The 13,823-nt window shown below is 41.4% G+C and overlaps 1 protein-coding gene across 1 annotated transcript in view; it reads right to left on the reverse strand.

Moving 5' to 3' along the window:
• The window catches only part of VDR (vitamin D receptor), a 108,541-nt gene that overhangs the window by 32,675 nt on the left and 62,043 nt on the right, over window positions 1-13,823 (reverse strand). The window contains 1 exon segment of the mRNA XM_075199269.1: window positions 1,132-1,262. Coding sequence (XP_075055370.1) covers window positions 1,132-1,262 — 131 coding nt within the window.

Here is a 13,823-nt window from a genome sequence, read left to right on the forward strand (position 1 = left end):
TAAGAGGGAAAGCAGAACATAGCACACATTCAAAAAAATGCATCCATGCTTCGTTCTGCCATGAGAATGGCTCTTGCCATCGTGGTCAATGATCCTTTTTAAATCACCAACAGAGATGCATTCTGCTTTTCAATGTGAGTTGGGGGTAACAAGCATGACCACTTGTGGGCAAACGTAACAAAATTAATTTTGTTAAAATTACTACAGTGAAGTATGAATTTAAGTTTATATATGTATTCTTTTAAATAGGTAAATACTAAGTAGGTAATGTAAGTAAATACTTAATAAAACCGTTAAGTCTTACTAGCTTAAATTGCAGTTTAATGTAAATTAATAATTGACCAGAACCGATCTCTGCAATCACTAGAGTGCCATCTGAATGTGACTGTTTGGCAAACGGAAATATTCCATGCTACCTTATATCTATTTTTAGCTTGGTTAAACTAGTATTCTTTAATAAATTAGTGTTTCTTTTACCAGTTAACTCCAGGAAGATTGTCTGAGGCAGTCATGTCTATAATTACACTGAGTGTATTAAAACACATCCATGTACTTGATATGTATATCAGATAAACTGGCTAAAACTGATGTTTGTGGATTATTATTTTTTTAATGTAATTTGATAAAATTGCAAACGATACATGTATTATGCAAAAGCAAGAACCATCTGTTGTGCTCATCTGATCTGCCGACTTGTGTGACATCACTCAAAAAAGAAGTATTTCAGGATAGAATGCAGAATTATTTTTAAAGGAAAAATCCACCAACATATTAAATTCAACACAACCAGTGATTTAAGCAAGCTGAAACAGAGTTCCATTAAGAAATTATTTAATTAAATAAAACTCCCTCTTAAAGTGGGCAATAAACACCCATGAGAATGGACGAAAGTCACCAACTAGTAAACTAGTGACATCAATAAGGCATAAGACCAAATGTACACTGATGAAAAGATCCCAGAGCGGGATGATGAAGCACACACACACACACACACACACACACACACACAGTGTTTTCAGGACAATTCAAAGTGGTGCTCATTGTGGTCAAGATCCATCTTTTTGTTATGATACAGTACTAAACAAACACTACATAAATATATAATATTTTAAATTGCATGTGATTACTTACATTCCTTCATCATGCCAATATCAACACAACGCTTCAGCCGACAGGACTGGCAATGTCGCCTGTTATCTTTGGTTATCCTGCAGTCTCCAGTAAAAGGACATGTGAAAACTGCCTTCCTCTTCATGCTTCTCCTAGTAAAAAAAAGAAGGTGCGAAAAATAAAACCACTGAGAAAATATTTTATATGTGTGTGTGAGTGTGTGATTTAAACATATGATAGATTTTATTTATTTTTTGTCCAAATGGAGACAAATTGCTAAATCATTGGATAAGAAATAAAAATTGAGGATCGGGACATATAAAACTTTTTAAAGCAGTCATTGTGATAATCAGTAGGTTAGGAAGAAAATTATAATACTTGCAGACTCTCCTGAAATGCCCTCAGACTGCTGATATAGTGGGTGATCTCCTGGGCTCTAGAGCTTGACATCTGGGCAGCATGGTGGCTAAGTGGTTAGCACTTCTACCTCACAGCACTGGGGTCATGAGTTCAATTCCCGACCATGGCCTTATCTGTGTGGAGTTTGTATGTTCTCCCCATATTTGCGTCGGTTTCCTCTGGGTGCTCCGGTTTCCTCCCACACTCCAAAAACATGCTAATTGGCTGCTATCAAATTTTACCCTAGTCTCTCTCTCTCTCTCTCTCTCTCTCTCTCTCTCTCTCTCTCTCTCTCTCTCTGTGTATGTTAGGGAATTTAGACTGTAAGCTCCAATGGGGCAGGGACTGATGTGAGTGAGTTCTCTGTACAGCGCTGAGTAATCAGTGGCGCTATATAAATAAATGGTGATGATGATGGTGATGATGACATTCTCCGGACCAGACAGAGAACCTGTAGCAAGAGCCCAGTGCATACATGCCTAGTCTCCCGAAGTGTCTGGATGTTGTCTAGGACCTCTGGGAGAGTATGCCATCTTGCATCACTTCCTTCGGAAGTGGATGGGGCCTTGATGACACAATTCAATGCAAACTGCATTATAATGGCCTTGCCCCCAGCTGTGTAATAATGCTGTGCCGTGATGACGAAAGTTGTGTTATCACGCCCCTTTGTGCTTGTCTTTTGGCCTTCCCCTCTGGATGACAATTTTCAGCTTTACACTATGACTTTCATTTTGTGATGACGAAATGTGAATAATTTTCCTGAACTGAGCAATGCTTTTATATCAAAAGGAATAAGAGAAAAGAGTATTCCTATCTGGAAGATATTCAAATCCCAAGCCTACAACAGTACAACAGGCCCTACGATACTCCAAGAAATCACAAAGATCTGAAAAGCTACATCCAGGCATCTGTTACCAAGGTAAGTGCTTAAGTTAGTGTCTACAGAAAGAACATTCTCTTTTTTTTTTTTAAAGAAAAAAAAAATACAAAAACGATTGCAGTATGGCTTAAGTTTGCAAGGTTATACATCAATAACACACAAAACTTGTAGAATAATGTCCTCCCCACCAATCAAGTACAGTGGTAGAGGGGTGATGATTTGGGAGTTGGTTTTCAGCCACAGGACCTGGGTACCTCACAAACATTGCTTCCACCATTATTGTTTATTTATATAAAGTGTTTACATATTATTCAGCACTGTGCATTGCGGAGATCATGATAAAATGAAATGCCATACAATGACATGAAACAAAAGGAAAAGATGTCTGTGGCCAAAGGAGTTTACAATTTAAGAGGTGTGTAGAACACTGGATACATAAGGTGGTGGAATAACAATTGTAGTTGCGGGTGGGGAAAATGCACGTTTATCAGCCGCCAATAATAAAGCAGCTATTGGCGACTGGCCTTTAACTACAGGAGTGTCCGAAGAGGTTAAGTTAAGAAGAGACAGTGCGAGGTGGAGACATGAAAAAAGAACTAGTCACTGTGGAAATCTTTAGACAGTCACCTGCTGTACATAAAGAAAAGTTTTGGTAGAGAGCAGCTGACTGTGAAAATATAACAACAACAAAAAAAAGTCAGCTGCTGTCAACCAAAACTCTTCTTTATGTACAGCAGGTGACTGTCTAAAGATTTCCACAGTGACTAGTTCTTTTTTCATGTCTCCACCTCGCACGGTCTCTTCTTAACTAAACATCTTCTGGTTCTAGAGGAGGCTGTCACTTTCACAGTGCACAGGGACACAGCCAGGACACATATTCCCCATGTTCCGGAGGCAACAAAGATCAAAGGACCTGTGCCATGAACAGACATGGCAATAGCAATGACATGTGAACGCCATGGGACCTAGCAGCTGAACTGAAATGGTAATAGGCAGATATTCTAAACCATGTCCTTGGGGTGATGATGGTACTACCATGACATTTCCCACTGCCTTCACAGATTATGTGGGAGGTAGGGCACAGAGCTGATCTAAAGCACAGCGACCAGTAAGTACCGCCCAGCCCTCTTATACCAATTAATAACTCAGGACTTTCGTTTGTGTAGTAGATGTTGGATCTTCAAATGCTGCGGAGGATAAAGAAGCAGCTCCCAAAACAACTTTGAAACATAAACTCTGCACTTGAACTGATCCAGTGCAGATGGACCCGTACAATAAAAGATATTACATATGGGAAAACAAGCCAAGTGACAAAAATTATATTTATTTATGTATATAGACACTCACTTCAAGGCGAAAATGTCCAAATCAAAAGTTATTCTTTTCAAGTCTCTGTGTGAATCTACCTTGATTAAATCTAGCATTGGCTTTTTTTTTTTTTTTAGCTCCCTTAAGATCTTAAAATCCTCCAATGTACCTCAAAGAAATATATATATTGCTCTCTGTAGGAGACTCACGCTGCGTGAATGAATGTGGGTCAATGTGAGAGACGAAGTAATTGATTTTGATTGAATTTATTCAAGTTTTGTCTGCTAACAGGCGGTTCTACCATCTGCTCAGTCATGAGGTGTGTATACTTTTTCACATGTGGCTTCTATATGTTGCACACCTCCCAATCGTCCCGATTTAAGGGTTCTGTCCAGTCATCCTGATTGGAACAGCTTTGTTCCACGGGTGGGAAAGATGGGAAGGATTCTTTTCACTGCTGCTCTGCATGGCAGAGATGTTTGGAGAGGAGGGGAGGGAAGAATGGGGCAGCCAAGTGCTTCAAAAGCGCAGGGCAAGCCCCCATCTTGGTGTGGCCAGTTCCCTGTCCCATTGCCGCCTACACATATGTTGGGAGGTATGGTGTAGGCTGAATTTTGGTTAACTAAATAATGACAAAGGACAATTTACAGAGTTCTGTCAAATCTGTTTATATTTGGCTAATTACATTACTCAGTATAGAGTAGACTAACTGTTTATGTCTCGACATAAAAGGGCAGTCTTGAAATCAAGTGTACTTTTTTTTTCCCATGACAGTATACTACTATATACAGAGAGAAGAAACAGCCCTGATTTATATGCCAGGTTATCTTCTACTAATTTTTAATTTACAGGAAGGCCTTGTGCATCGGAGTTTCACCCTTCCCCATAACAAGGCTGTAAAATAAGTTGGCCAATTAAGATCGTAAAATGGGCACTACTACCAGGACCGAAGCAGTTTTCAGTTCTAATTTTATACACAATTTGCAGAACACACACGTCACACTATGGCATTTTAGTAACAAGAGTTATTTTCCTGTTTGGCTCTGCTCTCTGGCTGAACGAATATTACAACTAAGAGAGGGGTAGATCAGGACATGTTAGTGGGCAGGCCGTTGTATACATTTTATATTTTCTTTACAGCTATAAATAAACCACCAAGAACACACAGTCTAACATTGAAATGTATACAATTCTGGCATCAGTTGAGAGAATGGAAAAAGGTGTATATATATATATAAATATATATATATATGACACACACATACACACATACATACATACATACATACATACATATTTTATAACAGACACACAAATAAATGTGCAACCATGGACAAACAAAAATGTGTCGGTTTGGGACATTCTATTTCTGGCCATGAGATACATGGAGATGTCTGCCATGAATTTTGAAAGAAAAAAAAAATTAAAGAGTTCAAACCAGTAATGAGAGGACAAGGACTGTTACACCAACTGCTGTGATGGTGCCACATGAATGTCTAAAAATGCCTCAGTGCTGGAAATCATGTTATTCATAATAACCACCAGTGTACTTGGAAGAGAAGAAATACCGCAATGTAGGGAAAAATATTGGTTATTTAAAGTAAATGTTATTACATTTTCCACTCTGCTGTTGCATTTTGTTTTGCTGAACCATAAGATTGTAAACAAGAATTGTGTAAATTGTACATTATCCTATGGAAAATTTACTTTAATTTTTTTTTAAACTTAATTTAGTCTTATTTAAAAAATTTCAGTAGTTTGGGGAGGAGTAAAAAGAATAAAGTATCTTGTGTGAAATTGCTCTGCGTGTGCTTAGAGAGTGGGCACACGCATATGCTCCTATGCAGATGTGCGTGATTCTGGCACTTACACCTGTCTGCGTCTGGAGAGCACACGCAGGCTGGGTACACTAAACGCGTCACATGCAGACCTGCAGCAAAGCGCATATACGCCTGTTAGGAGGTTTATGTTTTGCACCTGCTGTAGGGAAGATGTAACTACACGTTGATTATGACTTATACAGGCCCAGTGCTAGAATTAGACAGCTACATGGGCGCCAGGCTTTTGGTGCCGCCACTAAAGGCCGGTGCCAAGTGTTTTTGTGGTCTGCTGCCGCCCAGAAAGAATAAAATGCTCCTGGATAGGTGATCCACATGGTGCTCACGGGTGATGGAGCGCATTGGGCACAGAGTACACAGCCCCTACCTGTCGCCAGCTGGTTCCTCACACTGATAGGCACCTGTATAACCTCCAGACTGCAGGGGGCACTGTGGGACAGAAAGCACACACAGGGAAGCGGACACGTGGTTGGTTCCCCTGTGATTAATGACGGAGCAGCAATAGGTAAGTGAGGATGGAAGGAGAATATAATAAAATATAATATAATTGATGGGACGCTGATGTTCAAGGGTGAGACATAATGATTGGGCGTTATTTATGAGGTGAGGGGGTTAATACTCTAAATGGGGCACTTATAATGAAGATCAGGGAAGTAATGGTTAATAAATATAAAAGGTTATTTAATGATGTTAAGGTTTATTATAGGCATGAAGGTGTTAATGATGTTAAGGGGTTAATGGTGTTGAAGAGGTTATGAAGAGGATAAAGGATTTAATGACTAAGATGGGAGTGTCATTAATTATAAGGGGGACTATGTGGGAGTTAATGCTTTTAAGGGTGTTAATTTGTAATGTTGGTGATTAATCCATAATAGTGAGGTTAATGTTGATAAAGAGATTGTTATTATGATGAAAGATTTAATGATTTTGAGGAGGTTAATAACAGAATGAAGGGATTGATTGACAAGGGAGTTAAGGATTATTATAAGGGGGTTCATTATCATGATGGGTTATTTTTGAGGATTTGGGGGATACTATGATGTGCAGCTGCTGAGTGCTTGCCCTCCAGATTCAAATTTTCCAGCCAGCATCTGAATGTAATGTGTGTAGTGGGGTGTGAGTGGTATTGGTGCCATGTGTAGGGAGAGGTGTGTGAGTGGTATTGGTGCCATGTGTGAGTGGTATTGGTGCCATGTGTAGAGAGAGGGGTGTGTGGTATTGGTGCCATGTGTAGGGAGAGGGGTGAGAGTGGTATTGGTGCCATGTGTAGGGAGAGGGGTGTGAGTGGTATTGGTGCCATGTGTAGGGAGCGGGGTGTAAGTGGTATTGGTGTCATGTGTAGGGAGAGGGGTTGAGGTGGTATTGGTGCCATGTGTGAGTTGTATTGGTGCCATGTGTAGAGAGAGGGATGTGAGTGGTATTGGTGCCATGTGTAGGGAGAGGGGTGTGAGTGGTATTGGTGCCATATGTAGGGAGAGGGGTGTGAGTGGTATTGGTGCCATGTGTGAGTGGTGTTGGTGCCATGTGTAGAGAGAGGGGTGTGAGTGGTATTGGTGCCATGTGTAGGGAGAGGGGTGAGAGTTGTATTGGTGCCATGTGTAGGGAGAGGGGTGTGAGTGGTATTGGTGTCATGTGTAGGGAGAGGGGTTGAGGTGGTATTGGTGCCATGTGTGAGTGGTATTGGTGCCATGTGTAGGGAGAGGTGTGTGAGTGGTATTGGTGCCATGTGTGAGTGGTATTGGTGCCATGTGTAGAGAGAGGGGTGTGTGGTATTGGTGCCATGTGTGAGTTGTATTGGTGCCATGTGTAGAGAGAGGGGTGTGAGTGGTATTGGTGCCATGTGTAGGGAGAGGGGTGTGAGTGGTATTGGTGCCATATGTAGGGAGAGGGGTGTGAGTGATATTGGTGCCATGTGTGAGTGGTGTTGGTGCCATGTGTAGAGAGAGGGGTGTGAGTGGTATTGGTGCTATGTGTAGGGAGAGGGGTGAGAGTTGTATTGGTGCCATGTGTAGGGAGAGGGGTGTGAGTGGTATTGGTGCCATATGTAGGGAGATGGGTGTGAGTGGTATTGGTGCCATGTGTGAGTGGTATTGGTGCCATGTGTAGAGAGAGGGGTGTGAGTGGTATTGGTGCCATGTGTAGGGAGAGGGGTGTGAGTGGTATTGGTGCCATGTGTAGGGAGAGGGGTGTGAGTGGTATTGGTGCCATGTGTAGGGAGAGGGGTGTGAGTGGTATTGGTGCCATGTGTGAGTGGTAATGGTGCCATGTGTAGAGAGAGGGGTGTGAGTGGTATTGGTGCCATGTGTAGGGAGAGGGGTGTGAGTGGTATTGGTGCCATGTGTAGGGAGCGGGGTGTGAGTGGTATTGGTGTCATGTGTAGGGAGAGGGGTTGAGGTGGTATTGGTGCTATGTGTGAGTGGTATTGGTGCCATGTGTAGAGAGAGGGGTGTGAGTGGTATTGGTGCCATATGTAGGGAGAGGGGTGTGAGTGGTATTGGTGCCATGTGTGAGTGGTATTGATGCCATGTGTAGAAAGAGGGGTGTGAGTGGTATTGGTGCCATGTGTAGGGAGCGGGGTGTGAGTGGTATTGGTGTCATGTGTAGGGAGAGGGGTTGAGGTGGTATTGGTGCCATGTGTGAGTGGTATTGGTGCCATGTGTAGAGAGAGGGGTGTGAGTGGTATTGGTGCCATGTGTAGGGAGAGGTGTGTGAGTGGTATTGGTGCCATGTGTAGGAAGAGGTGTGTGAGTGGTATTGGTGCCATGTGTTAGCGGTATTGGTGCCATGTGTAGAAAGAGGGGTGTGAGTGGTATTGGTGCCATGTGTAGGGAGAGGGGTGTGAGTGGTATTGGTGCCATGTGTAGGGAGAGGGGTGCGAGTGCTATTGGTGTCATGTGTAGGGAGAGGGGTTGAGGTGGTATTGGCGTAATGTGTGTGGAGAGGAGTGGAGGTATTGTCACAAGTTTATTGTTTTTACTTTGGAAACACCCCCTGCGGTTACCCCTGGGACAATGTTTTGCATCAAACATCAGTGCACCTGGATTGCAGCCTTACTTGCCAGCCAGGAGGAGACAAGCGTTTTATATTTTACAGAAGTGAACTGTGTAAGGGTGTGGGTATTGGGGGAGTAGGTTGATCTTTTGCCTAGGATGCCGAGAAACCTTGCACTGGCCCTGGATTTATAGTAATCCAGTACATGTGCCGCTGATGCAGAGGTGGACACATCTTGAGATATAACTTTGCCTATGGGCGGGAGTCAGTGATTTAATCCTATTTGGGTCCAAGTCTGCTTCGGTCCGTGTGCTTATTTACCTCCCGCAAGCCATTTACTGGATATTCTGGGCCTCTTTGACTGGAAAACCCTGAAAAAGCTGCTGCATGTAACAGTTCCCAGCCTCCGACTAAGGGGGGGGGGGGGGGGGGGGGGGGCATGTTAGTAAGTTTTGTCAGTAGGTAACAGTGCAGTTTTAACCTCAACCAGCAACTGCCCACCTCCTAACTGATTCTGCAACACATTTACTTATTACAATATTTTCAGTATCCTAGTTCTCCTAATCAACATTTATACACATTCTCTACATAATGGCTTCATGCTGACAACTTGTGAGTAGGGTTGGAGTAGTGACAATGATTGAAATCATAAAAGCAGCATTATATAACACTACACCCAACAAGACATATGCTTAGGACAAGAATAGGAATGGATACCAATGGAACTAGAATGTTAAAGATGGGGGTAGCAGAGTGGCTGATTTAATGAGCCATTTGCAGTTTCATTGTACAGCCGTAGCTTAATCTTTGAGACAAGCATATACTACTGGCAGGATCACCAAGGTAGCTTCCTCTCAGTTGCTAAATGTGGTATAGGAGCACTTGGGCTTCTCATAAGATTTTGCATAAGAAGATATTTCGATGAGATTCAAAGAATGGAGTGAACACATAGAGGGATTCCTTATTTAGTAGAGGTTTGGGAAGCCTTTGGTCTCTCCGCTAAGGCCTCCTGCACACGAGCAGTTATTTTTAAAGCACCTTTTTAAAGCCTATTAAATGAACTTTGATGTTTTCAACATTGGCAGCCGCATAGAGAAGTGATAATGCTTGGTAATATACAATTCTGTTCTAGGGGAATGCTTATTAATTACAAAGTACACTACGCTGCAGTAAAGCTTAGAGACGCGTTAATGAATGAGCTTCTAACTCCCTGATAAAGTGAGGACAAAGTACAAGGTTTTGTCTACGCGTTTAACAAGTGTTTTTTAATGCTCACGGATACTGTACAACGGCACAGGACTTACAATTGAAGACATTCCTGAATTCTCCTTTCATTCATGATTATTTTGATACATAAAATAAGCATATATACACCAGTTACACCATACACCAGGGTTTCCCAAACCCAGTCCTCAGCTGGTCTCACAATCCTGCAAAAATAAGCGAAGTCTAACCTTCCAGCGAAAATTTAAGTGTACACTTATATATGTGCACGGTGTAAAATAGGCACATCCTTGCAAAAATAAATTTGTTAAGTGGTCTTTCCTCTTCGCACACCCTGATTTACTAGAGATCAAAATGGCAACTTCCAGCAGCCACATATCAGACTGCAGGACTGATGGAAGCATTTAGTTATTACTTGCTTATTACTACCTAAATACTGCTACATTGAAGTAAAGAAGTTATTTAATACTTCTATATGAATCATGAATTTATTAAAAAGGTGGATGCTATAGTGCACTACTATACATAAATAAGATCCCAATTCAGGTGTATATTTTGGAATAAAGCTGAAACCTTATTGGACAGCATTGGATGCGTCTTGTTTACGGTATAGAATATTTTTTTTGTAATCTTTGTGGAAATGGCCATGACTGACATCATTAATGTGATGTCTGTTACATATATATTTGCAGTTGTATAAGAAACAGGCTAAACATAGTAAGTGTTGGGTAGTCACATACTCCCGAAGCTCTGTGCATGGTGCAGCACAAACATGTGAATCCAACAGTGCAGATGACCCTGTCTTATACTTCACTAAAGAAGTATTAGTGATTGAGCAAACTTGGTGGTGTTTCTTTCCTGTTTTCTTTGTTTTTCAACTTGCATAGAGCATAAGGTTATTTCTTCTGATCGGTCTGAAAGGTGTTGTTAAGATAATTATTTTATGAGTGCATATAGAAAACCTAAGTATTGTTCTGACACACACGTGGCTGACACTTTCACAAGTTATTTAATATTATATTAGAATATGACCCAACCAAAAAGCTGTGGTTTCCCATAAAATCTTGTAGAACAGGGAACATGTGGCATTTTATTTCTAGTTTGCAGTTTCTTGTCGAATTTCCTGCCAGATGATAGCTACTATTTCACCACACTTTTCTAAAGAAGTTTGCATTGCTGGCACAGGTGCACTGTAATCCTATCATATACATTATACTATATGTATAAAGTTCTGTAAATAAAATATGCATAAATGAGGAGTTCCGATGCCACTGCTTATGATCATCACTTCGGTGTTCAGTAGGAATAATGCCCCAATGTTATGAATATTACAATTTACATGCGATTTCTGATGCCTGTGTGGCTCACATCGCATGTCAATTTCTATCAACCTTTATTTATGCAACGTATTATGCAATGATTTACAGAGAATGTTTAATCACATTAGTCCCTGCCCCTTAGTTTTTTACCACATTAACATTAACCTACAATTATGTTTTTGGAATGTTGGAGGAACTGAAGAACCTGGAAGAAATCAATTTAAACACCAAGAGAACATACAAACGCCACACAGATGCCCTAGTCCTAATAGGGACCACTGTACCACAACGCCACCCCAATCAGTTAATATCACAATAATTCACAGGATGCAATACATTAATCCATATACCACAGTCTGTCCTAATGAAAATGCCTTATACAGTCAGTGTCTGTTTGGACCTTTTAACATCAAGCCAATCATTCCTACCTTCAGTCAGATAGGTTTTTTACATCTAAGGACGATCACGTAACTTCTCAGTTTTGTCTCTTAAAAATTTGTTTTACCTAATGCAAGCCTTTCACAGCCTGAACAAACACTTGTTGCTGATAGCTTTGTAAGGTTATTAAGTTAACAAGTTTCAAAACCTATAGAAAGTCTCAAAATCTCTATAACAACCAGAACCTGTGTGAACCTTTGCGAGAGGTTACCTGGCTGATTTAGGCAGGTTAATGGGTTTTCTGCACTGCGTGTGACGGAAGACAATCACACTTTACAGTTGCCAGCAACACATAGAAAAATAAGTCACTATGGTTATGGCTAACAGATTATTTAAGGACCATTGACTTTTGCAAAACCATATACCAATATCACAAAATCTTTTAAATACAATGAAAATAAAAATCAATTACTGCATACGTGTCAAATCTGTCTTATTCACTCCCTAAGATCTGTAGCCAAATCATTTGTGCAGCATTTTACTTGCTTATCTGAAAGATTTTCTGTTTTTACATAGCCCCTTCATTTCTACATTCCATGAATAGTAAACTGATAAGAGTTCATATAATCCTGAGTACTTAAATAATACTTTCACCATTTACTTTTACTGTAGTATTAACCCTAAACAAAACAAACTAAACCAGAATCTCCCAACTACCTCCGTTCCTTCTCAAGTTACAGGTACTAAGCATCCAATAGTTTGGTAAACCGGTGTCAGGGACATGGGAGCCCAAGGCTCATTGATGTATGTGGGGAGTGAAGGCTAGTCCGTCCAGTCCAATCCCACAGAACAGGTACTGTAGAATAAATTGCTCAAAGAGTTAATGACTATGATAGAAAGTTGTCAGAACACAGCATGTGGAAGCTTGCTGTGTAGTCCGGTCATATTGTCCATGCTTACCCCCCGTCCACTGCTAGAAACGCCTACAATGGGCACGTGAGCACCAGAAATAGACCATGGAGCAATGGAATAAGGTGGCCAGGTTTGATTAATCACATTTTCTTATACATCATGTGGATGGCTGGGGGCGTCGGTTACCTGGGGAAGAGATGGCACTAGGAGGAGAAAAGGGCAATCCAGTGGTGGCAATGTGATGCTCTGGACAATGTTCTGCTGGGAAACCTTCGGCTCTCGCATTCATCTGGATCTTACTTTGACACATACCACCTACCTAAACATTGCTCCAGACCAAGTACATCCCTTCATACCAACAGTATTCCCTGATGGCAGTGGTCTCTTTCAGCAGGATAATGTTCCCTGCTACAATGCAAAAACTGTTCAAGAATGGTTTGAGGAATATGACAAAGTTCAAGGTGTTGACTTGGCCTACAAATTCCCCAGATCTCAATCCGAACGAGCATCTGTGAGATGTGCTGGAAAAACAAGTCAGAGCCATGGAGGACCCACCTTGCAACTTACAGGACTTAAAGGATCTGCTGCCAAAGTCTTGGCGCCAGATATTATAGGACACCTTCAGAGACTTGTGGAGTCCATGTCTCAACGGGTCAGAGCTGTTTTGGCAACATGAGGGGGGACCTACACAATAATAGGCAGATGGTTTTAATGTTGTGGCTGATCGGTGTATCTTTAAGGTGCACTTTTGAAAAAGGTCAATCCGGACATATGAAGACTTTTAGCAAAGTGTATACTTGCAGATGAAGGATGTCCTCACAATCTCAGTCCATTGTTCCCTTTAGTATATGTGACAAAATGAGTGTGATAACCCTGTGAGCATTCGGTTTCTCATTTCTCACATTATGTGGATTATAGCAAGTACTTTTTATAGCCCATGCTTTTGTTCCCCAGCTCAGCAGACTACAACTGCATTGTCCAATAACATGTGGCTAAGGGGACATTGTAGTTCAGTGTACATATGTATATTGTGTATTGTATATTGATGACTTGCAGTAAGGTTATTCATTGTTTTCAAAGTGAAGCCAGATAGATTGTGGGTAGGGATCAGGTTGCCAGGTGCTGGAGTAGGAAAACTAATTAGTTTCCATTGTTCTCACCAGGCTAGTCCAGACAGGCCATCTAACAGGGGAGGTTCTCTGGAAGGACAGCTCATCTTCACTCCCCTGTCCAACCCCCCTATTCCAGCACTGACTAATGGTTAAGAAGAAAAGACCCAGGGGTTTGCCCAGGGAGGGGAAAACGCTGTGGAAATTAGACCCTAGATATAAGGATCCACTCCAAGGGGGAAGGGGGCATTCATTCTGGGATTTCATCCATGAAGACTGCAAGATCTAGCTTTTGAGTTGTCGTTCTCTAACTAGAGTCTATATATGCAGCTGAGAGAGATCCATGGGTCGTGAA

Source organism: Mixophyes fleayi, chromosome 2 (genome assembly GCF_038048845.1).
Source record: "Mixophyes fleayi isolate aMixFle1 chromosome 2, aMixFle1.hap1, whole genome shotgun sequence".
NCBI lineage: Eukaryota > Metazoa > Chordata > Amphibia > Anura > Limnodynastidae > Mixophyes > Mixophyes fleayi.